At 49.0% G+C, this 25764-nt stretch overlaps 2 protein-coding genes across 5 annotated transcripts in view; one reads left to right on the top strand and one right to left on the bottom strand.

Annotated features, from left to right (window-relative positions):
- The window catches only part of PDCD10 (programmed cell death 10), a 111763-nt gene that overhangs the window by 1009 nt on the left and 84990 nt on the right, over positions 1–25764 (top strand). The gene's annotated exons all lie outside the window — the stretch shown is intronic.
- LOC146351518 (neuroserpin-like) overlaps positions 8820–25764 on the bottom strand; it is a 72903-nt gene continuing 55958 nt past the window's right edge. Inside the window, exons 8-9 of one of the 3 annotated variants that reach the window (XM_084847448.1) lie at positions 21310–21396; positions 8820–9159 (exon numbers count right to left, since the gene is read on the bottom strand). In XM_084847448.1, the coding sequence (XP_084703574.1) occupies positions 9104–9159; positions 21310–21396 (143 nt within the window). In that variant the 3' untranslated portion in view covers positions 8820–9103. The remainder of the gene's footprint in view (positions 9160–21309; positions 21397–25764) is intronic. The other 2 variants (XM_084847449.1, XR_014789624.1) reach the window with 2 other exon arrangements.

Genomic DNA, 25764 nt, shown 5'->3' with positions numbered 1-25764 from the left:
CTTCTCCGAGATCCCCCTGAACACAGCAATGCTTACTTGTGAGTAATCTAATTGGCTGTAAGGCTGTACTTGTTTTTTAAAGGGCACAGGGACATCTCTTTCTCCACAAACCTTGGGCTTTACTGCCACAATCCTCAAACTGCTTAGAGGCCAGTGTGAGTTCTAAGTGAAATAGGAAGAAAATCGACATTAAAAGATGGAGAAGTTGAACTGACTTCTAAATTGTAGTGTGAAGTGGAACTCAGACTGTGGCTTCATAAATACCCTTGACCCTTTCCTTTCCTGGGAGTAAGTGCCATTGAAATGTGCGTGGCTTGCACAGAAGTGTACTCTGAGTCTACTTAAGAGTAGCAGTCTTATGGTCTCCCATCCCCTTCAATGCATTTACTTGGAACCTCCTGCTCCCATTGACTTCACTGGACTTTTTATCTATAAGAGGAGGACCATCGTCCTTAGCTCCTAACTGCATCTTCTCCCTTTTGCTCACCAGTTTGATGGGCTTTTTTTTTCCTCGCAGGATGGATGGGGGAGTCTCTGTTCTCAGCCATGCAGGAGAAAGGCTTGACGGTTAGGATTTCGATGGGTATTAAAGGTGGCTTTTCTCTTCCCCTGAATAAATTCATAATGCAGAGCTTGGAACCATTTTTAATGTTTTTTTATGGAGTTTTAGGTAAGGCAGCAATGCTGAGGTGGGAAAGGTGGTTTCCATCACCTCCACATCATAAAGAAACCTTAAAGTCAATTTGCTTCCCAGTGGCTTTTGTTCCCTCTTTGAAATGATGTAGCCACAGGAAAAGTAGAGCTCCTGGCTTTGCAAATGGGAGAGTGGACCTGAAAACGTGGACCGGATTAAATGCAATCCAAATATCCCTACAGACCACGGAACCAAAGATGCCAGACAAGGCACAGAAAAGGACAAAAAAAGAGGCTTGGAGTGGTTAATGCCTTGCCCCTGTGCAGGGGGTTAGTGCAGGGGTTGGCTGTAGCATCACAAGTACACTACACTGAAGGCCCAGCATAGCTGGACTTTCTGGTGGTGGGATGGGGTCACAAGGTGGACTCTTGGGTGGCCAAACGGGCCTGCACATCTGTCATCTGCAGAACTCCTGCTCAGTGTCTTCTGTTGTTCCACAGGATATAGCGAGGAACTCATTCCCTCCGATGATCCAGCTGTGGAGCAGTTGCCACCCCTGATCAAAATGGCGGAAATGGCAATGAGCCTTGCCATTAGCCAGTGAGTCCAGCTTTGCTGCCCTGTCCCACTTTTTTCCAGAGGCCTTACACCAGGCTCAGAGCCAGGCAGGCCACACGATGGTGCTGCAGGGATGTCAGTCCAACTGAACCATGGTAATGGTTGGACTTTTCTGATTCCACAGGTGCAGCACAGGCTGAGGAAGAATCCACTGGCCCAAGAGCCTTTCGAAAGGAAAGATCGGCTGCCCCCCCCCCCCCCCCCAAAAGCCCTGTACTGTCACCTGGCCTGGGAGTTCCAGTTATGGTATGTGCACTGGTGGCGGCGGGGGGACGATGTCCTATGGTTGTGGTCACCTAATGCAGTCTGCCAACTCCATACAATGCTGTTAAGTCCTCTGATGATAACGGCAGCAGGATTCTTCCCTTAGCTCCTATGCAGGTGTGAATTCCTCTTGAATTGCTTATTACAGTAACCTTTGAGTGAGGGCTACGGCAAACAGTGAGACCCTCCTTCCCTCTCTATCCTCCAATCACGGGTGTGACTGTATGGTTGCCAAATTATGGAATGGGTTTAACAATTTCTGACTATACCTTGTTAGTACACAACCATTTATGGAGTTGAGGATAAGATGCGAAATCAACACTGGGGGAAGTTGACATACTGACTTGAGGCAGAACTGTGCACTGTCTTCCTTATGTTTCCATTCTATGTTTGCCCAAAACCTGACATGGAGGGAGTACTTCTAAGGGAGAGCCAGTAGATGGAATGGTCTTTAGAATAATGCTTCCTGTCTCCATTGTTTTGCCTCTCCCTCTGCCGCTGTCTCTTGCTCCCCTGGGTGCACTTCTAGTTCTGTTGCGCCCAACCAGGGGAAATGCATTAGTAAAACCAGGCAGGGATGGACAATGTAGGTGAGAAACATTGCTTGGGAGATGGGTTATGCGTCAACTGCTAGTTCCACCCAGGAAATGCACACTTGTGTATTAGGACAACACTGTAGGTTTCCAGTCCCCATGTTTTCTTCCTAATGTGTGCTTCCACCCAACTTAGTACTGCTGCCTACCTTGCAATACAGTGCAAACCAATACATGACTACTCATAAGTAAGCTACACTGCACTCTATAGGAGTTGCTCCCAGAGGAGCAGGGATTTGATTGCAGCCTCACTCTCACAGCTCCGTCATCCCACTCCATTTCTCCCTATAGATTGGGGGGGGGGGCACTACCACACCCTAACACTGCAACTTCCCTAATGCTCAATCTAGTTCCATTATTCTGTCCCTATCTCCATGTAGATCCTACCACACAGCTGAGGTGGCAGAGGACACGGAGGCAGAGGGCAGAACGCAGTGAGGCCATACTGTTGAAAATCCTTGAGCAAAGAAATATCAGGAACACATGGCTGAAGAGAGGGAGGTGGTATGAAGTCTGTTGGCACTGATGGACAGAGAAGCACAGCTCGACCTCTGTGAGAGGGAAGGGGCAAGAGAAGAGGAACGCGAGCATCAGGAGGACCGGAAGTGGTTCGTGGCCAACACGCAGTGCTCCAGGGGATTCTGGCAGGGATCGGCACTTTGACTGAGGCACTAGTCGTGTGGCACAGTGCTGGGATCACCACATCTGCTCTGAAAGGCAGCAAATCCATCTCTGCTGAGGCCATGCATAGCACCAACACGTATCACTCACCATGACTAACATCTGTGTTGGCCTGCCCCAGGACCGTGGGAAGTACCATGCTGATCTGTTCTTCATCTGCGGAGCAGGCATCCAACAATGTATGCTCAACAGCCAGCACGGAATACTAGGCCGTATGTCAAGCAGAGAATGAGAACAACATCTGAAGGAGGCACCACAAACCACTGCTCAGCTGGAGGAAGAGTTATGCTCAACCCCACTCATGCCCCATGGTTGCATCCATCGCCAGTCCTTGATGGAGGCATGGTCTTCTCCATATCCAGAAACCTCTCCATCATACATGACAGTGACGAGTCAGAGACATTCATAGACTGACCCATGGCAAGTCCCCCCGTGGTCCCCGAGCAATGTCAAAGGGGGCTTTAACACCTTCGTTGACCATTCCATCATTGTGTCCTGCCAAGGGCTACCACTAGCATAAGGAACAGACTCAGCTTCATCCCTTGGCTCCGTGGATGAAGTTCTGCTGCCATGCTGCGGGCAGTGCCGTGGCTGTCCTGGGTAATGGTGGAGACATGGGCACAGCCCCACAGAGACAACCAAGCGCCGTGGCCACACTGTGTGGCCCAGAGTGCGCTACAGCCTGCAGCAATAGGTGGGACAATGCAAAGGTAAAGGAGGGTGACTTGGCCCGTCTAAGCATCACTTGGCTGATTGCCATATTTTCCATTGAGCGGTACGCCGCTTCTCCTGGGTCACAGCTGCTTTGTTTTGAGAACGAATCCTATCAAATAAAGGAACTTTGCCTGTGATGTTGAGTAGTGTAGTTCCATTCATTTCTTGCTCAACACAGACTGCACCGAGCTTGTGCTGCACACTCATGCATTTAATATGGGTTATAGAGTGTGTGTGTGTGTATGTCTCTGTCCCTCTGCCCGTATTTTGCTTTGGTCTGGCCTTCCAGTAATGGTGGGGTGCATTCAGATAAGGGTGGGTTTCTAACATTGGCCTAGTGCTGTACACACTGGATGCATTAACTTCAGCCCATTCGAGACTTCTTCTTAGGATTGCACTTCAGGTACCGAGTGCTGGGTGGGGTGGGGTGATTGTACTGCCACAGCCTGTTTGTTCACTGGCGATACCGCCTTCTTAGGCAATGGTGCCACTGTGGGTACACAAGGATCCCTACTCAGTTCATGAATTCATTATTTCTATATTGGTACAGTAGGATCTAGCAGAAACATTTGTCACATGGACTGTTCCCCATGCAGGATTCTAGCCACTTCAATGTCCCTCCCCCTACATTTGCATAGTGCTCCCTCCCACCTACAGGAAACCACCATAATCACTGCCACAAGGTCTTCTGAGTGGCAACAGTCTAGGACATCATGGGAGAAGGTGGGACAGACAACTGTGCAGGGGAGGCAAGTATGTGCATACAGCTACTGAATGAACTTGCACTCATGTCTGTGAAAACATTAATAAGATTGGAAAGCCAGCCACTGTCTCTTCTCCTAGCCCACCTTACAGGCTTATTGGGAAGCCAGAGTAAGGGGGGAAAGCAACACCAGCCCGGGGAGGGGTGGGGAGAAGCAAGCAAGGTCGAGTGAAGGTCTCTCCGGAAGTGGTCGCGGGGTGCTGCTAGGGATGGCTTAGCGCATTGACTGTACACGAGTGCATGGCTTTCTTTCTTCTGTAGTTGGGAACCTGGAAATTGGTATACCCATTGAACTCAGTAGTTTAAGCAATGTTCAGTCGTGTCCGACTCTTCGTGACCCCATAGACCATAGCACGCCAGGCCTTCCTGTCCTGCGCTGTCTCCCGGAGTGTGCTTAAGTTCATATTCATTGCATCGGTGATGCTATCTTGCCATCTCATCCTCTGCCGTCCCCTTCTCCTTTTGCCTTCAATCTTTCCCAGCATCAGGGTCTTTTCCAGGGAAAAGGTGGCCAAAATATTTGAGCTTCAGCTTCAGTATCTGTCCTTCCAATGAGCACTCAGGGTTGATTTCCTTTAGGGTGGACTGATTTGACCTCCTTGCAGTCCAGGGGACTCGTAAGAGTCTTCTCCAGCACCACAGTTCGAAAGCATCAATTCTTCAGCGCTCAGCCTTCCTTATAGTCCAGCTCTCGCAGCCATACATTACTACTGGGAAAACCATAGCTTTGATTATACAGACCTCTGTCGGCAAGGTGATGTCTCTGCTTCTTATTATGCTATCTAGGTTGGCCATAGCTTTCCTCCCAAGGAGCAAGCATCTTTTAATTTCATGGCTACAGTCACCGTCTGCAGTGATCTTGGAGCCCAAGAAAGTAAAATCTGTCACTGCTTCCATTTCTTCCCCTTCTATATGCCAGGAAGTGATGGGGCCAGATGCCATGATCTTAGTTTTTTTCATGTTGAGTTTCAAACCAGCTTTTGCACTCTCCGCTTTCACCCTCAACAAGAGGCTCTTGAGATCCTCTTCGCTTTCTGCCATTAGGGTGGTGTCGTCTGCATATCTGAGGTTGTTGGTAATTCTCCCGGCAATCTTAATTCTGACCTGTGATTCATCCAATCCGGCGTTTCTCATGATGTACTCTGCATATAAGTTAAATAAGCAGGGCGACAGTATGCAGCCTTGTCGTACTCCTTTCCCAATTTTGAACCAATCGGTTGTTCCATGTGCGGTTCTTACTGTTGCTTCTTGACCCTCGTACAGGTTTCTCAGGAGACAGGTAAGGTGGTCTGGTACTCCCATCTCTTCAAGAATTTGCCACAGTTTGTTGTAATCCACGCAATCAAAGGCTTTAGCGTAGTCATTGAATCAGAAATAGACGTTTTTCTGGAATTCTCTTGCCTTCTCCACGATCCAGCGAATGTTGGCGATTTGATCTCTAGTTCTTCTGCCTCTTCGAAACCCAGCTTGTACTTCCGGTAGTTCTCGGTTCACATTCTGCTGAAGCCTAGTTTGTAGGATTTTGAGCATCGCCTTGCTGGCATGTGAAATGAGCACAATTGTACAGTAGTTTGAACACTCTTTGGCATTGCCCTTCTTTGGAATTGGAATGTAAACTGACCTTTTCCAGTCTTGTGGCCATTGTTGAGTGTTCCAAATTTGTTGGCATTTTGAGTGCAGCACTTTAACAGCATCATCTTTTAGGATCTTAAATAGCTCAGCTGGAATACTGTCATCTCTGCTAGCTTTGTTGTTAGTAATGCTTCCTAAGGCCCACTTGACTTCACTCTCTAGGATGTCCGGCTCAAGTTCAGTGACCGCACTATCATGGCTATCAGGGGCATTAAGATCTTTCCTGTATAGTTCTTCTGTGTATTCTTTCCACCCCTTCTTAATCTCATCTGCTTCTGTTAGGTCCCTGCCTTCTTTGTCCTTTATCATGCCTGTCTTTGCACAAAACGTTCCCTTGATATTTCCGATTTTCTTGAAGAGATCTCTAGTCTTTCCCATTCTGTTGTTTTCCTCGATTTCTTTGCATTGTTCATTTAAGAAGGCCTTCTTGTTTCTCCTTGCTATTCTCTGGAACTCTGCATTCAGTTGGGTATATCTTCCCCTTTCTCCCTTGCTTTTCGCTTCCCTTCTTTCCTCAGCTACTTGTAAAGCCTCATCAGACAGCCACTTGGCTTTCTTGCATTTCTTTTTCTTTGGGATGGATTGCGTTGCTGCCTCCTGAACAATGTTACGGACCTCCGTCCATAGTTCCTCAGGCCCTCTGTCTATCAGGTCTAATCCCTTAAATCTATTCCTCACCTCCACTGTATATTCATAAGGGATATGATTGAGGTCATACCTGAATGGTTTAGTGGTTTTCCCTACGTTCTTCAATTTAAGCCGAAATTTTGCGATAAGAAGCTCATGATCTGAGCCACAGTCAGCTCCAGGTCTTGTTTTGACTGACTGTATAGAGCTTCTCCATCTTTGGCTGCAAAGGACATAATCAATCTGATTTTGTTATTGACCATCTGGTGATGTCCATGTGTAGAGTCGCCTCTTGTGCTTTTGGAAAAGCGTGTTTGCTATGATCAGTGTGTTCTCTTGGCAAAACTATTAGCCTTTGTTCTGCTTCATTTTGTACACCAAGGCCATGCTTGCCTGTTATCCCGGTGATTTCTTGACTTCCTACTTTAGCATTCCAATCCCCTATGATGAAGAGGACATCTTTTTTTGGTGTTAGTTCTAGAAGGGGTTGTAGGTCTTCATAGAACCGATCAACCTCAGCTTCTTCGGCCTCAGTGGTTGGGGCATAGACTTGAATTACTGTGGTGTTGAATGGTTTGCCTTGGATTCGTACTGAGATCATTCTATCATTTTTAAGATTGTACCCCAGTACTGCTTTTCCCACCCTTTTGTTGACTATGAGTGCTACTCCATTTCTTCTAAGGGATTCTTGCCCACAATAGTAGATATGATGGTCACCTGAATTAAATTCGCCCATGCCTGTCCATTTGAGTTCGCTGATTCCCAAGATGTCGATGTTCAGTCTTGCCATCTCATGTTTGACCACCTCCAGCTTACCTTGATTCATTGATCTGACATTCCAGGTTCCTAAACAATATTGTTCTTTACAGCATCGGATTTTCTTTTCACCACCAGACACATCCACAGCTGAGTGTCCTTTCGGCTTTGGCCCAGCCACTTCACTGTTTCTGGCACTACTTGGAAATACCCTCTGCTCTTCCCTAGTGGTACATTGGACACCTTCCGACCTGAGGGGCTCATCTTCCAGCGTCATCTCTTTTAGCCTTGTGATACGTTCCATGGGGTTTTCTTGGCAAGAATACTGGAGTGGGTTGCCATTTCCTTCTCCAGTGGACCACATATTGTCAGAACTCTCCGCCATGACCTGTCCGTCTTGGGTGGCCCTGCACTGCATAGCGTATGGCTTCACTGAGTTACGCAAGCCCTTTCGCCACAACAAGGCAGTGATCCATGAAGGGGAGTTTAAGTAATGCACTGCATTTAATTCCATCACACACTGACATATTTAGTAGAGAAGGACTACCAGTACCAGCAACCTCGTCAGCTGCTATTGCAGCAGTTGGGGTAAGCCACCAAGATGACTCCCTTGCAGCAAAGTCAGAGGAAGGAGGGGGGGAGGTGTCATGCCTCCCTTGGACTTCTCTGAGGATGAAAGGGAATGGCAGGCTCTATACCCTGGGTAAGGGACTAGTACAGAAGGAGCCTGAGCCCCCTCACCTGTGGATGTTCCATGCCTAGCTGCAGCCTCCCCAGGGGGTTCAGAGGGCAAAGTTCCACTGACCCCAGCAGAGCGAAGACGGCTTCATGTAAAAGAGCAACAAGGGTGAGCTTCTGTCTGTTTAAGAGAGAGGGGCTCCCAGAGGACTGATTGCAAACTGCTGCTTCAGGACACTGCTGTTAAAAGCAGGAAGCAGGCAGGGGCAAGGCTGCTGGAGAACATTGTTTTCGCATGCCGGATCTTGTTAGCCTCTTCTCGCCTCGCCCCCAAACTTCAGCCTTGCTCGTTTTCCCATGTTTTGGACTTTGGACTGGAAAATTGGCTTCTCTTTGCCATATCACCTTGGATTTGACTTTACTGGTAAAGTTCCCTGCTCTAGCCTCCTTTCTCAGCCTTGGACAGGTTTACGGCCCTGTTATCAGCTAGTGAGTTATTGCTGCCAGCTGCAGTCAGCTGCGAAGGAGTGACAGCAGGGGACCCTGCCTGCTGAAAGTAAGCATACCTTCAAAATCTAGATGGCAAGCGTTTCCTCTGTGTCCATGCTGACCAATACAAGGGCCAGCAGAAGAGGGCAGTTCTGATAGCCCACGATCCTGGTCACTAGAAGGACTTCCGACTTTGACTTCTGTCCTGCTGCGGAGCCATCAGTTGTGTTACAGGAACCAAGGATCAGTGGAGGTGGGCGGCAAGGGGCCAGAAAGGATCTGGAATCGAAAGGACTGGTTTGTACTGGGATAAAATGCCAGGTGTGAAGAGAGCCAGAGAGAGAGAGAATATTCAACATTACAGTTCATTGAGACAGGACGTATAGCTGCTGACATGGATATTGTCTTTATTTTAAAGGATCAACACAACAAATCACAAGGACAACACCATTCATTTAATACGGAAAGCTTTTTTTCCACAACCATAGTCTGCAATTTCTAGCCAGAGTTAGATCTGGAAGTTGTTTTTCTTTTAAGGAGTGATTCAAAGGTAATGTTGCAAAAGAGAGAAAACGAAACAGAAAACTTTAAGTACATCAAATGCAAGACAGTGTGCTTATTTTCTGTGTGGGGCTGTGAGAGCCTCTGGAGATATCAATGTTCTTCAAAAGCTTCTGGGTTCTTAACTTTCCCCATGAAAATGATGGTACCTAAAAGAAAAAGAGAGACAAGAAGGGGATATACACAGAAGGAGAAGTCATCTAAAGGAGGGCATTTTTCTGTGGTGGTAATAATAAAGAAATCTAGTCTTGCTTCAGCTATTCAAGACTGGAAAAATAATGGTCAAAATACATGCAGCACAGAAGACCCATGATGGGTTCTCCTGAGTCCGATCTCATCTGATCTTGGAAGCTAAGCGGGGTCAGTCCTGGTTAGTACTTGGATGGGAGATTGCCTGGGAATCAGGCCTCCTGCATTGAGCAGGGGGTTGGACTCGATGGTCTTGTAGGCCCCTTCCAACCCTACTATTCTATTCTATCTTTTGCTTTCATAAAAAGCAGCCATAGGGGCTCCAATTTGGGGGGCAGGCTAACCCTTCTAAATATTAGCATAATTTTCCTAACTTAAATCACTCCCCAAGGTTGCTAATGGCCAGAAAATGGGGGGAAAGGACAGATACAATATGGGCACTTGTCGCTTCTCCTTCCGCAGCTAACAGCTTTGAGGGATGCATGGTGAAAAGGCTCAAGCCTCGCAGTCCCAGCATCATGGCCTAGATCCAAGTTGTCATGCTCAGCCCCTGAGCTGTTTTTAAAGAAAGACAGCGTAAGATCCAATTGCAGGTCTCCTGTATCACATGCCACAAGACAGCCATGGGTGAAAAATGAGGAACTGTTCAGAATGAATGGTTTTCCTTTATCGCTGATTGTCATAAGTGATGAGTGCCATAGAGACTGTGTTAAATGGTTAAGACAGACTGTTTCCCATTACTGTTGGAATTTGTAAATATTTGAGGCTGACATATTTGAATTAGACTGCAGATGTTATACATCCCCATCCCTGCCAGCTGAGATAGGTGTGGGTCTGTGCAGCCCCTGCTGTGCCACCTGGCATGCTGTGCCACCTGGCATGCTTTGCGGCCCTTGGGGCCAAAAAGGTCGCGTACCCCTGATATACATTATTGCTTCATTTGCTAGACAAACATGAGCCTGCCCTGCCGTGCAATCCTAAACCCACTTACCTGGCAGTAAGCCCCACGGAAGTCAATGAGACATGTGTCTGACATGTATAGGATTACACTGCTAGGTAGACCACTGGTCCATCTTCCCTAGTCCTGTTGACGAAGACTGGCAGCAGTTCTGCATGCCAGAAGGTGGAGACAGATCCTTCCCAATCCTGCAGCCCAATATTCTTTTTTAATTGGAGATGGTGGGCCTTGAGCCAGAGAATGTCTGTGCTTGACCACTGAGCTATTGCCTCTCCCCAAGACTCCAGGCAAAATACCTGGAGTGTTGGCGGTTTATATACTCTTAAATCAATCTGTTCTATTATAGAGCAGGCAGTTCTCATCAGCACATAAATAACTGATCATACTGATATTTTAGATGCTCTTGGATCAGAGGATTTCTAGATTTTATATTATTATTATTAAATTTATTAATCGCCCATCTGGCTGGTCACCCAGCCACTCTGGGCGATGTACAACATACAATAAAACAGTTTAAAACAATAACATTCTACAATAAAAACATTTTCTAAAATACCCTAACCCACCCCAAATGCCTGCCTGAACAACCATGTTTTTAATGCACGATGGAAGCTCATTAAAGAGGGGGCATGACGGAGTTCCCTAGGGAGGGAGTTCCACAGGGTGGGGGCCACCACAGAAAAGGCCCTCTCCCTTGTCCCCACCAGTCTAGCTGTCCTGGCTGATGGGACAGAGAGAAGGCCATTCGAGGCTGATCTTGTTAAGCGGCCTGTCTGGTGCTGCTGGAGGCGCTCCTTAAGATAGGCTGGGCCGGAACCATATAGGGTTTTAAAGGTCAAAACCAACACCTGGAATTTGGCCTGGAAAACAACTGGTAACCAGTGCAACTCCTTCAGCACTGGAGTGATGTGATCTCGCCGGCGGCTGCCTTTAATCAGGCGAGCCGCCGCGTTCTGTACCAGCTGCAGTTTCCGAACCGTCTTCAAGGGTAACCCCACATAGAGCGCATTACAGTAGTCTAAACGAGAGGAGACCAGGGCATGTACTACCGATGGGAGCAGATGGTCGGGAAGGAAGGGGCGCAGCTGCTGTATCAGATGGAGTTGATACAGCGCTGTCCGGCTCACAGCTGACACCTGAGCCTCCATGGACAGCTGGGAGTCCAAAATGACCCCCAGGCTGCGGACCTGTCTTTCAAGGGTAGCTGTACCCCATTCAACACCAGGTCAACATCCCCGAGCCTTCTCTTGTCTCCCACCACAAGTACCCCAGTCTTGTCAGGGTTCACTTTATTCCTCCCCATCCAGCCACTCACCATCTCCAGACATTTGAACAGAGATTCTATGGCCAACCTTGGTGAAGATTTGAACGAGAGGTAGAGCTGCGTGTCATTCGCATATTGATGACACTGCACTCCAAACCTCCTGATGATAGCCCCCAGCGGCTTCACATAGATGTTAAATAGCATCGGGGAGAGGATGGAACCCTGTGGCACCCCACAAGTGAGTGGCCACGGGTCCGAAACCTCCTCTCCCAGTGCTACCCTCTGGTACCTGCCGGAGAGGAAGGACCAGAACCACCGCAATACGGTGTCTCCAATGCCCAACCCCTCCAGGCAGTCCAGGAGGATACCGTGGTCAACGGTATCGAAAGCTGCTGAGAGGTCGAGGAGAACAAGGAAGGAGCATTCACCCCTATCCAGAGCCCTCCTCATATCATCTACCAAGGCGACCAAGGCCGTTTCTGTCCCATGCCCAAGCCTGAAGCCCGACTGAAATGGGTCTAGATAATCAGTTTCTTCCAAGTGTGCCTTTAACTGCACCGCCACCACCCACTCAATCACCTTGCCCAAAAATGGCAGATTTGAGACTGGGAGAAAGTTGTTCAAAACTTGAGGATCCAAGGAGGGCTTCTTTTAAGAACGGTCTTATCACTGCCTCCTTGAGGACTGATGGCATCACTCCCTCCTCAAGGGAGGCGTTCACCACTGCCCTGATCCCCTCACCCAGTCTCTCTCTGCAGCCCATAATGAGCCAAGATGGGCAAGGATCAAGTAAGCAGGTGGTCGGCTGTACAGATGAAAGCACCTTGTCCACTTCATCAGGAGGAAGAAGCTGGAACCGATCCCACAAAACTGGTTTGCCACAGGCCGCCTCTCGCTCACTAACTGTATCCACAGCATGCAGAGTAATACACCTAATCTGATCAATTTTATCTGCAAAGTGCCTTGCCAAAGCCTCACAGGAGGCCTTAGAATGCTCCAGTGGTTCCAGAGCAACTGGACCGACCAGGCTCCGGACCACTTGGAACAGCCTCCTGGGACAGCACTCTGCAGACGCGATGGAGGCAGCATAATATTCCTTTTTTGCTGCCTTCACCGCCACGTGATAGGCTGAAGATACAGCTCTAGCTCGTGTCTGATCGTCTTTGGAGTGAGACTTCCGCCACCGGCGCTCTAACCGTCTCACCTCCTGTTTAGGAGCTCATAACCGCGGATTGAACCATGGTGCAGTCCGAGCCCTGTTCAGGGGGAGAGGGCGTTTCGGAGCCACCTGATCTAATGCCCCAGTGATTGCGGCATTCCAGCCACCCACCAGGGTCTCGACCGAGTGGCCGTTGGCATGCCCCAGAGAATCCCCAAGCGCGTTCAGGAATCCATTTGGATCCATAAGATGCCTGGGGCAGACCATTTTAATGGGTCCTCCACCCCTGCGGAGGGGTTGTGGAACCGAGAAGTCCAACGTCACCAGATAGTGATCTGACCATGACAAGGGGGTGGTGGATATACCCCCGCCTTCCAGATCACTCCCCACTTCTCCAGAAACAAACACAAGGTCTAGTGCATGACCGGCTACATGGGTGGGCCCAGTTAGAATATGGTGCAGCTCCCAGGAGGCCATGGTCTCCATGAAGTCCCGAGGTGCTCCTGTGAGGATGGCCTCCGAATGTATGTTGAAGTCCCCCAACACCAATAAGTTAGGGGACTGTACACACACATCAGAGACCACCTCAAGCACCTCGGCCAGGGAGTCAGTCATGCAGCAGGGGGGACGGTACACGAGCAGAATCCCCAGACTGCCCTTCGGGCCCAACCTCCAGTACATGCACTCAGCAACCTTGGTCTCCCGGAGAGGGGGTCTGGTGAAGACCAAGGACTCTTGGTAGATAACAGCCACTCCCCCTCCCTGATCCCCAGCCCTCGGCTGCTGTGCATACGAAAATCCAGCTGGACACATGGCTGCAAGGGTTGGAGCAGCAGCCTCGGCCAGCCAGGTCTCCGTAACACATGCCAGGTCTGCACCCTCATCCAGGATCATGTCATGGATGAGGGAGGTTTTCTGGGTAACAGACCTGACATTGCAGAGCAGCAAACGAAGGCCAGAAGATGGGGTCATGCCTCCCCCAGCCATCCTTTGGCTCTGGACAGGCCCGGAGCAGGGGACAGATATTACACATCTCTCCCTTGTTCCCCTTACCTGGCATGGCCTGCCCCTAGCGCTCCGCCAGCGCCTGCCGCCCAGCCTCGGTATGCTCTGGCCCCCAACACTCCCCCCCACTCCACCAGGTGGACACATGCCCCCTCGCTCCCGCCTATCAGGCAGGCTACCCACCCCTAAAAACACAACAGAATCCCCCAGAAAAACAAAACAACAAAAAACAATTAAAAATCTCCTTAAAAATAATGCCAGGCAGGAATCCACAGGGAAGGCTTGGTGGTAGCAGCGGCAGGAGGCCCAGCAGCAGCAGGCACGCCTCTTCCCCGGTGGTGGTGGCAGCTTCTCCTGCAGGCCCTGGCTCTCCAAGGCCACCTCAGCCAGCCAGCTTGTGTAGCCCCTCCAGGGAGGGGCAGGTGGAGCAGCATAGCTGGCTCGGTACCTGGGGGCCTGGTCCTGCAGGGACTGGCGGTCTGTCAGACAGAAGTCTACAGGGAAGGCCTGGTGGCAGTGGTGGCGGCGGCAGCAGCAGGCCCAGCAGCAGCAGCAGGCCCGCCTCTTCCCCGGTGGTGGTGGTGGTAGCTGCTCCTGCAGGCCCTGGCTCCTGCAGGCCCTACTATAATACTCATCATACAATGTGGGGCAGGACTCAAAGCCTGTCTCATAAGACAATGTCCCAGAACTATCAAAGGCAGCTTTGCCTCAGTACTGATAAGAGAAGGACAGCAGGACACAACCTTTAAGCAGGCAACCACAAATTTAAGACACTACTTCTTACAGTAGTTCTTTCCATTGCTGCTTGCAAGGGGAGGAAGCTCTACAGCGCTGCAAGGCAAGTGAGACCCAGTGCTTCTGCTGCTGCTGCCTTGCTGGGCTTCAATCTCCACCTGTGGTACTCCTGCTCTGCCTCCTTGCAGACCCAGGTCCAGCCAAGTGCCCACCCCCTCCCAGCTGCAACACCTGTGGGAGCTGAGGCATAAAACCCAGGCCCTGGCAACGGTGGAACTGCCACCAGCAGGAGTCACCCCCAAAGGGGGTCACCACTTTGGGGGAACACGAGGGTGAGGGCCTGTCCCCCTGCTTGACAGGAGGGAGGGGACCTGCTTGCCTCAGTGTGGCCTGCAGGACTGCCTGCACTACAGGTGTGTTTTTTTAAAGAGAGGAGGTGTTGGGAGCCAGGGAGCAGCTGTTATGGTTTTCAGGGGAGAGGGAGATATGGGAGGGGGGGGGAGAGGGAGATATGGGAGTGGGGGGGAGAGACAGTCACACTCTAACGTAGGGATGTATGAAAGTTCTGCCACGGATCTCGGGGAGGCCGAATGCCAGCGCAATCGGCCCCCCAAAATCGGTGGCGGAACGCCCCCCCCCCCGGGACGGGACTTACCTGGGGCGGATCTTCCTGGCGGCGGCGGTTCGGCGGCGGCTGGTCTTCCGACCGGCTGCTGCCGCCACCATTTCCAAGTTTAAAACAAAAACAAAAAAACGTGATAGGCTACGTAAAGATTTATGTAGCCTATCACGGCTAAATTAAAAAAAAAAAAACCTGATAGGCTACGTAAATGTTTACGTAGCCTATCACGTCTGATTAAAAAAACAAAACAAAAAACGCGTGTACGCAAATGGCGGTGCCCATGGGCGCCGCCATTTGCGTTCCTTATTTTGGCACGTCTTAGTCTACGTAAACATTTACGTAGACTGAGACGGCGAAAATAAGGGGAACGCAAATAGCGTAGCATCCACGCTATTTGCGTTCCCCTTATTTTCGCCGTCTCAGTCTACGTAAATGTTTACGTAGACTAAGACGTTCCAAAATAAGGAACGCAAATGGCGGCGCCCATGGGCGCCGCCATTTGTGTACGTGCGTTGTTTTTAAAAATTCAGCCATGATAGGCTACGTAAACATTTACGTAGCCTATCATGGCTGACTGCAGGGACGCAAACGGCGGTGGCTACAGCTGCCGCCATTTGCGTCCCTGCTAGCCAGCGGCCGGATGTCCGGCTGCTGGCGGAGCTGGCCGGCGGCTCCGCAGAATTGCTGCGGAGCACAGCCAGCCGGCCAGGATTCCAGGGGGGGAGGAACGGAGCGCCTCCCCCCCAGCGAGGATTCCGGGGGGAGGGACGGAACGCCTCCCCCTGCACCATCAGCATAATCCCCAAAAGGTAAGTGATTTTTGTACATCCCTGCTCTAAAGGCAGACACACTCTAAAGGCAGAGTGTATACCAACAGTGCTGACTGTCCCCAAATTGTCTCCCAACTCAAATAACCTGGATGGCCCTGGCAACAGAATGCTGTTGAATGACAGGTCGTTGAATGGTAAAGCAACTGCTATCCAGGACTTGATCCTCGATGAGCACACGGACCTGGCCTGTATTACAGAGACCTGGTTCGATGAAGGGGGGGGGGGGTTAATCTCTCTCAGCTCTGCCCTCCAGGGTTCTCTGTCCAGTAGCAGGCAAGACCTGGGGGGCAGGGAGGTGGAGTGGCAGTGGTCTATCGGGATCCGATCCCACTGATCGTCTGCTGAGTTTGAGTGTGTGTATTTGAAGGTGGGTGCCCAGAACAGAATATGGATTCTGTTGCTGTACCATCCACCCCGCTGCTCAACAGTCTCTCAGTAGTCTCAGGGTTGGTGTTAGAGACCCCTCGGTTTGTTGTACTGGCGGATTTCAACATGCATGCTGAGGCTTCCCTGTCAAGAGTGGCTCAGAACTGCACATCCACCATGACAACGCTGGGTCTGTCCCAAAAGAGATCTGGCCCCACCTATGCTGCTGGGCACACTCTGGACCTTGTTTTCTATGCTGGATGGGGTGATAGTGATCTGAGAGTGGAAGAACTCTCTATAGTTCCTTTGTCATGGACAGATCACTAGCTGGTGGTGTTTAGAATTGCTGGCACTTTGAACCTCTGCAGGGGTGGAGGACCGATTAAGATGGTCTGCTGCAGGAGGGTGATGGATCCAAATTGTTTCCTGGCAGCAATAGGGGATTTTCCTGTTGCCTCAGCAGGTGATTCTATCAAAGCCCTGGCCGATCTCTGGAACGGAGAAATGACCAGGGCCGTGGACACAATCAGTCCTCAGTGTCCTTCCTCATGAAGTGGAGCCACACCAGCACCCTAGTTTTCTAGGGAGCTGGTGGCGATGAAATGAGTGAGAAGACGACTAGAGCGACATTGATAGAAAACTCAGTGAATCCGATCGAACACAGCCTAGAGCCTATTTGAAGGCCTACTCTGTGGCAATACGGGCAGCAAAGAAAATATTTTTTTCTGCCACTATTGCATCTGCAAAGAGCCGTCCAATGGAGCTGTTTTGAGTGGTTAGGGGTCTTTTACACACTAGCCCGCAAGAGGATAATTTAAATTGCTTGACAGCCCCTCTGTGAACGATTTGCTCAGCAATTTGCAGACAAAATAGCTTGGATCCGCTCTGATTTGGATGCTATAGTTGCTACAGACCCAGTGGATATAACTTTGGCCCCTGCTTGTCCAGTGTTGTTGGATACTTTTCCATTTGTACAGCCCGAGGATGTGGACAGGATGCTGGGAGAGGTGAGAGCCACCATGTGTGTTCTAGATCCTTGCCCTTCCTGGCTCATAAAAGCAGCCAGAGGTGGACTGGCCGAGTGGGTAAGCGGAGTGTGGTTAATGCCTTCCTTAGGCAAGGCAGAGTTCCAGCCTGTTTGAAGGAGGCAGTGGTGAGACCTCTGTTAAAAAAGCCCTCCCTGATCCCCACCACATTGGATAATTATCAGCCAGTGTCCAATATTCCATTTCTGGGCCACGTGGTGGCCTCCCAACTCCAGGGATTCCTGGATGAGACAGATTATCTAGATCCATTTAAATCTGGCTTCAGACCTGGTTATGGGACAGAAACAGCTTTGGTTGCCTTGGTGGATGACCTACGCTGGGAACTAGACAGGGGGACTATGTCCCTGTTGGTTCTGCTGGACCTTTCAGCAGCTTTCGATACCATCGACCATGGTATCACTGGGATGGGACTTGGAGGCACTGTTTTACAGTGGCTCCATTCCTTCTTGGAGGGGTGGATTCAGAAGGTGGTGCTGGGGGACTTCTGTTCAACTCCCTGGCCATTGGCCTGTTTTGTCCCCGTTATTTAACATATACATGAAACCACTAGGAGAGGTTGTCCGGAGTTTTGGGGTTCAATGCCACCAGTATGCTGATGACACCCAACTCTACTTTTCCTTTCCATCTAATTCCAAGGAAGCTGTTCCCATGCTAAACCAGTGTCTGTTGGCAGTAATGGACTGGATGAGAGCAAACAAACTGAAGCTTAATGCAGACAAGACAGAGGTGTTCCTGGTCAGTCGAAAGGTAGATCAGGGAATAGGGATTCAGCTTGTGCTTGATGGGGTTACACTCCCCATGAAGACACAGGTTCACAGCTTGGGTGTACTTTTGGATTCAGTCCTGAGCCTGGATGCCCACATTTCAGCAGTAGCCAGGCGTGCATTTGCACAATTAAAGCTAGTTCACCAGCTGTGCCCATTCCTTGAGATGTCTGACTTGGCCACAGTGACACATGCATTAGTTATATCCCATTTGGATTACTGTAATGCGCTCTACATGGGGCTGCCTTTGAAGAGTGTTCAGAAACTTCAACTGGTTCAAAGAGCTGCTGCCAGACTGTTGACTGGGGCTGGCTAAAGCATACAACTCCCCTGCTGAAACAGCTTCACTGGCTCCCAGTCTGTTTCCAGGTACAATTCAAAGTGCTTGTCATGTCCTATAAAGCCCTATACAGCTTGGGTGCAGATTATCTGAAAGACCGTATTCTCCCCTATGAGCCTGATCATGCCCTGAGATCTTCAGGGGAGGCACTTCTCGTGGTTCTACCACCATCAGAGGCTCGCCTGGTAGGAACGCAGGAGAGGGCCTTCTTGGTGGCTGCCCCAAGGCTCTGGAACTCCCTTCTCAGGGAGGCGAGAGTGGCACCCTCCTTGGTATGTTTTCGCAGGCAGGTAAAAACTTTTTTGATCCGGCAGGCCTTTGGGGATAGTCTGGACCTGATGAATATGATGGATTGATTGTTGTTTATTCGGTCAGTCGCTTCCGACTCTTCATGACTTCATGGACCAGCCCACGCCAGAGCTTCCTGTCGGCTGTCGCCACCCCGAGCTCCCCCAAGGTCAAGTCCGTCACCTCCAGAATATCATCCTATTGTTTATATTGTTGTTGGCTTTTTTAAATTCTAAAATTTTATACAATTTTAATATTGATTTAAATATATTTTTAACTTTTGTATATTTCTATGTATGTTTTAACTGTACAAGTTTTTAATGCCTTGAGTCCCAGGATTGGGGGAAAAGGTGGGATAAAAATAAATAAATAAATAAATAAATAAAAATAATAGTTCAGCCTTCCCCAACCTTGTGCTTTCCATGTTTTGGACTACATTTCCCATCATACCCAGCCAGCATTGTCAAGAATGCTGGTATTTGTAGTCCAAAATATCTGGAGGGCACCAGGTTGGAGAAGGTTGCGCTGAGTCGCTGTTGCAAATTTGCATCTCTTCTCACCATTTTAAGTTAGAATCGTTTCTCAGGAAACACCTTAAAAAAACAACTGCAACATATTCTTGGGTGGTGGTGGTGGTTGTTTTCCCTGGGAAGAAAACATTAAAGGAGCATTTGGAGGTTTACATGACCTCAGGCCCATTTCACACGTTATTCACCACTCGAATGGAGGTGTTGGGTAAGCAAGCACTTTAGACAGTGAGTGTCAGGGTGGACACTGAGCCCATAGAATCCCAGAGTAGTTCTGATTCTGAGGAAGAGCAGTCGCTCCTGGGAGGGGAGCGCGCTCCTCTTTCCCAGGGCCAACAGCTGACGGAGATTCCTCCCACCAACATTCCTAGCTTAGATAGCAGTCCAGGGAGTAACAGAGCGTGGATAGCAGACTTGGTGGACGCGCGACGCAGATGCAGAGAGCGGCGCCAGATGGAGGGCACGGAAAGGAGGCGTAGTACCCGGTTGGCGCGCAAACAACGGCTGCGCCCAGAGGATCCAAGGGAAAAGGGGAGGGACTGCCCCTAGTCCTTAAGTTCAGGGGTCTGCCAGTAATTCCCTTTCAAACGGGGACCAACTGTTCCAACTTAGGGCATAGGTACTGTGCTGCTCAGATCTAGTTGCAAACGGTATAGTTGTTAAGTTGTAAAAGAAGAATAAAGCTTTGAAAGGAATCCCTTTGTCTGTGTCTGGACTTGGCTACTGGATTAGACTGAGAGAGGCCTCCAAGGAGCCCTTGACAGTGAGCATGAGCTGCCTTTTGGAGATGCACATAGGCAGATCGGAGAGCCAACGTACATGATGGTGCACTGATCTGCTTATGAGAGGTCATTGTCATGCTCATGGCATCTCACATTCACTACAGAAGTGAACAGTCATTCATGAGCAGTCAGGTAACCCATTCAGAGCTGGGACCCGTTTTCTTGTTACGCAGTAAAGCACGTCAATAGTGCTAAAATATGTGTTGACTTCCAAGGAAACCTGCAGGATCGGGTGGCAAGTATGTTAATGAGTGGATTTTAACATTATACATGGTTTCTTGAATCTAAAGTAAGAAGACAATGCTAAGTAGAAGGCCTTTACATATAGAAAGCCCTAAACTTCATCCCTGGCATTGTCCGCTAAAGGGTGTCAGGGTGGACACTGAGCCCATAGAACCTCAGAGCAGTTCTGATTCTGAGGAGGAACAGCCGTCCGTGGGAGAGGAGGATGTTCATCCCTCCCAGGCCCTGCAGCTGGCAGAGATTCCTCCTGCCAGCATTCCAGAGATAGATAGTGGTCCTGGGAGTGAAAGAGCCCGGGAGGAGGGCTGGCTGGACGCTCGACGCAGACGCAAAGAGCGACGAGCTATGGAGGGCGCGGAAAGAAGGCGTAGCGCCCGTTTGGCACACAAGCAACAGTCGCGTCCAGAGGACCCAAGGGAAAAGGGGAGGGACTCTCCCTAGCCCATAAGTTCAGGGTCTGCAAGTGATTCTCGTTCAAACGGGGACCAACTGTTTCCAACCTGGGGCATAGGTTACTCTGCTGTTCATAGCTTAGTCGCTGGTGATAGAGTTATTAAGTTGTAAAAGGAATAAAGCCTTGAAAAGAATCCTTTGTCTGTGTCTGGAGTTAGCTACTGGAGTAGACTGAAAGAGGCCAGCTAGGGCCCCTTGACAAAGGGTTCAGGTAGCAGATGGTTGAAAAGATCTCCTTCTGTCGGAGATCCTAGAGAACCACTGCCAGTCAGAGGGGCTGTTTACCCACTCAGTGATTGAGTGTGGGTTGTTTTGAATTGTGGGTTGTTTGCTGAACTGTGTTATCGTGTTGTCTGAATGCAGCACATTTTCCACAGGGTGGGTTATCATGTTGTCTGAATGCAGCCAGGGTGGCTTGTTAACCATGCAGTGTGGCTTGTTAACCACCCTGAGCAACCCAACAACAAACCATGGGTTCTCAAGGTGGCTTGTCCGAGAAAATAAGCCACACTGCATGGTTAACAAGCCACCCTGGCTGGATTCAGACAACACGCTAACCCATGGATCAACAAACAACCCATGGTTCAAAACAACTCACACTCAACCAGAACTCCGGACTAGATAGATAACTAATCTGACAAAGCATCAGGATGCTTCCTAAGATTCTAGTGAGGATTCAACAGGAATAACAACAACAACAAAAACTCAAGAGAGACGGATACACTCACCTGTTGTTTTGTTCCTAACAATAAAGAAAAAGGGACGATCCATTACAACCAGGAGGACTACCGCTGTCCTGAAACGGGTTATCATTCCTGCGGAGGGTGAAGATAAGACAAAGAAGCAAGGTCTGAAGTAACCCAGTCATGTTTCTCCCATGCAATCTCTTTTTCTTTCTCTGCCATCCCATTAACGACACATGCAAAGTGCACAAAGACATTAAAAACCTACCATGCCAAAACAGGTTGTCAACAAGATACACAGCTAGCAATCTAAAATGAAGAGAGACTCAGAAAGAAATGGATGTGTCTAGTTATGCTCTGGAAATTATTAACAACTGGAAGCAGTACAATTTATTTCTACTGCTGGGGGAATCGCTTATAACTTACAAAGAGGCAGAACTTGGAGGGAGAGTTATGAGAGCCATTCCCTTCCACAGGAAATGCATTACAGTTTGACAGTCGTGCCCCCCCCCCATGGGTTATGCTACGCAAAGGTCAAGCGCATTTGGTGAAACATGTTCCATGTTAGTTCTGAACTGACCGTGATCATTTCCCGCAGCCCAGTCTTACCTTCTTAAAATTTAAATTTGGAGCAAAGGGATTTTCAGTGCAAATAAATGCAAACTCTGAATAGGTTGCTCCCCCCTCAAATGGTGACTTATTCTAGATACTTACAACAGACGCAATTGCATCGGTGGTCTTACTGCTGGAAATATTGTACCATCGCTGCTGCAAAGTATACATTCAGCCAAAGACAAGATTCTTCTTTAGGAGCTGGTGCAGATATAATACTAGCAGCTCCACGTTAACCACAGTTAAGAAATTGGAAGACCATCTTCTCAAGATGTGTTTCCTCTCCCCAGTCCTTCATATAATCATAAGACGAACCCTGCTGGCTCTGACCAACTTCTTCTCTAGTCCAGCATTTTGTTCTCATAGTGGCCAGTCAAATGCCTATGGGAAGCCCACAAGCAGGGTGTGAGCACAGCAGCACCCTCCTGCTCATGTACCCCAGTAACTGGCATGCTGTGTCGTACTAGAACTGAACTTGGAGGTTACACATGGGTATCATGACTAGTATCCATTGCCTTATCCTCCATGCATTTGTCTAATCCCCTTTTAGAGCCTTCTAAGCTAGTGGTGATCATATTTTGTGCCAATGACTTCCATAAATTAGGTATGTCCTGTGTGAAGAAGTACTTTCCATTGTCTGTCCTGAATCTCCTGACAATCAGTTTCATTCACTGAAGCAAATTCCCACCACTGCCCAGTAAAACGCATTTATTCAGTTTGTTGGTGCTGACGTTAATCGAGGTTAAGGCTAACAAGGGTTTCCCTTGGCTCAGGATTTGAAAGCAACTTCAAATTGCAATTTTTGATCTTGGGTTAAGATAAGCCCTGGTTGGCCTTCATCATGGTTAACAAGAGTGCCACTGAGGGAGCAATCCTATGGCTCCTAGTTTCTGAGAACCGACCTTCCCCCCCACCCTTCTGCGCTGCCTTGCAGGCAGCTTGGAACGGCCCTGCGCTCCGGGCTCGGAAGAGGGGCACGGAGGGGTGAAAACGGGGCATTCTGGGGGGCGTTCCAGGACAGGGAAGGCGGAAATGCTAGTACGACACATCCTATGTGTCATCCAGCAGCCGCCTCCCCCGCTCCGCCTTCCTGTGGCTAGACGGCCGAAATTGGCTGTCTAGCTGCAAATGCAGGGCAGCTGAAGCTCAGAGGGGGTGATCCCCTACGTGCTTCTCCTGCTCTGCATTGGATAGGCGGTTGCCTCCGAGTTTGGAGGTGGCCGCCTATCCCCATAGGATTGCGCCCTTAACGGTTTAATTGCAATTAAGAGGGGAGATCTGGAGAAGGGAATTTTGTTCCAAGGAGGAAGCGTGTGCAGCTTGTTCCTGATTTGTTAACTCTGGTGAGTGGAGAACCATTAACTTTCTTCATGTGTTTATGTTTTGGTTTTATTCACAACATTTATATACTGCTCTACATCTAAACAGATTCTACAGCAGTTTAGTGGGGTGTATCCAATTGTGTCATTCCCCCTCCCCCTGCAGACCCCCCCCATGTGCTCTGGAGGATTGAGGGACCCACCAAAGCAGATCTGGGGCATGTACAGGGGGGCTTCAGGAGTAGGAAGACTATGGTGAAGTCCCTTTATACAAAGGACAGACTCAGTGCATGAACAGTCTTCCGCTTGCACAGGGCTGGATCCAACCCAGTATGAACGTGTGAAGGGGCTCCTGTGCATGACTGAGCTAACCTCACCCATATATGCTGATGTCCATGCCCCTGGCCAATGCATGATGGCATCAGTCTGCAGGGAGCCTGTAACATATGCCTGCCATAGTAATGTATGTCTTAGCATTGTTAAATGTGACCCAGGTAAGAAAGGGTTAAATGGAGGGTTTAATCCCACCTTTTTTCCTCTTGCAAGGAACCCAAGGTGGCATACATTATCCTCCTCCTCTCTGTTTTATCCTCACAACAACCCTGTGAGGTAGGTTGGGCTGAGAGTCTATGACTGGCCCAAAGTCACCCAGTGAGCTTCCATGGCCAAGTGGAGATTAGAACCCAAATCTCCTGACTCCTGAGAGAGTCCAACACTCTCACCACTACATCACACTGGCTCTGTCATTTGTGGGGCTCCTTTCATGAGGATCCTGACCTTGGTTGATCAGAATCTATGTCCCTGTGAAGGGAGGAGGGTGCCCTTCAGACTGACAGTGATGCGGTGTCGGCTGGATGTTCAACAGCACCCAGGGGGTGAGGTGGTGTCAAGGCATGACAGCCCATTCATGTCTCCATACTGAATGCCTAAAGAAGGCCACAGTTACCTCTGCATTGGCTCCTTCATGTTTCAGGGGAATCCTCTGCCTTTGTTGCCTCTGTTACTGCCAAGGAAGCGTAACGGTGCCCTGATAACTTATGGGCAAGCTGCATATTCCTGAGATATTTCTTACTGAGAAGTCCTACAGTAAGCAGATTTCATTTTTAATATCTGGTATACAAAGGGAATACTGTGGGCCAAATGAATTAGCAGCGAGCCAGGATGTGGTCTCAATTAAATTTGGAAATCTTTAATACCTCCCCTCGAGAGCTTTATGTGAGCTTTGGGCCACAGCATGAAGAACTTTATCATGAGGGCTTTAAAGTGAATCCTACAGGGAAGGGAGACATAATGTTGGGGGTAACAAGGGACGAAGGCTCATGCACCGCAACGGAGAGAACAGCTCTAATAGTGCCCAATAATAGTCTTCACAAACATGTAGGAAGAAAGCCAGACTATGAAGCACATGGTCTTCGATGTCTATATACTAATGCCCAGAGTATGGGAAACAAACAGAACGAGCTTGAACTCTTAATACAGGAGGGAAATTATGACTTGATAGCTGTAACCGAGACTTGGTGGGATGACTCTCATGACTGGAATACAGCAATTGAAGGATATAAATTGTTCCACAAGAACAGGAGGAACAGAAAGGGAGGTGGGGTTGCACTATATATTAAAAATACATATCTCTGCACAGAAATACAGGAGGATGAGCTTGGTAGCCCCATCGAGAGCATCTGGGTGAAAATAAATGGAGCAAAGAATAAAAGGAACATGGTGGTCGGAGTCTACTACCGGCCACCCAATCAAGGAGAAGATGAGGATGAAACTTTTGAAAAGCAAATAGCCAATGTTTCAAGGCAGCATGATGTAGTAGTAATGGGGGACTTCAATTTCCCTGATATTTGTTGGGAGACAAATTCTGCAAAACATGGCCCCTCCAGGAAATTCCCAACTGGTGTGGCGGATAACTTCCTCCTACAGAAAGTAGAGAAAGGAACTCGGGGATCGGCTATCCTTGACTTACTCCTAACCAACAGAGATGACTTAGTGGATAAAGTAGCAGTTACAGGAACTCTAGGGGAAAGTGACCATGTTATACTTGAGTTCTTAGTTCTAAAAAGGCAAAAACTGAGTAAAGCCAAATACGTACCCTGGATTTTAGGAATGCTGATTTTAATAAATTCAGAACAATGATAAGTAAGGTCTCATGGCAAGTGACTCTAACAAGAAAAGGAGTCCAAGATGAGTGGGAGTTTTTAAAAAAGGAAATTCTCAAGGCACAATTACAAACCATTCCAACAAGAAAAAAAGGGGGAAGACAACAGAAGAAGCCAATGTGGCTTCACAAAAAGCTTAGAGATGACCTGAAAACAAAAAAGAACACATATAGGAAGTGGAAAGAAGGCCAAGTAACAAAGGAAGAGTACAGGCAGGTAGCACAGAATTGCAGGGATGGCGTCAGGAAGGCTAAAGTTGAGAACGAGCTGAGGTTAGCGAGGGATGCTGAAAGCAACAAAAAGACTTTCTTCAGATACGTGCATAGTAAAAGACAGAGGAAAGAAATGGTGGTTCAATTTTTAAATAAGGATGGCAAAATGATAACAGATGACAAAGAAAAGGCAGA

This window comes from Heloderma suspectum, chromosome 3 (genome assembly GCF_057233095.1).
Source record: "Heloderma suspectum isolate Gila_16-S chromosome 3, 16-S_ref, whole genome shotgun sequence".
In the NCBI taxonomy this organism is placed as follows: domain Eukaryota; kingdom Metazoa; phylum Chordata; class Lepidosauria; order Squamata; family Helodermatidae; genus Heloderma; species Heloderma suspectum.
This window is presented reverse-complemented; position numbering and strand designations above follow the sequence as displayed.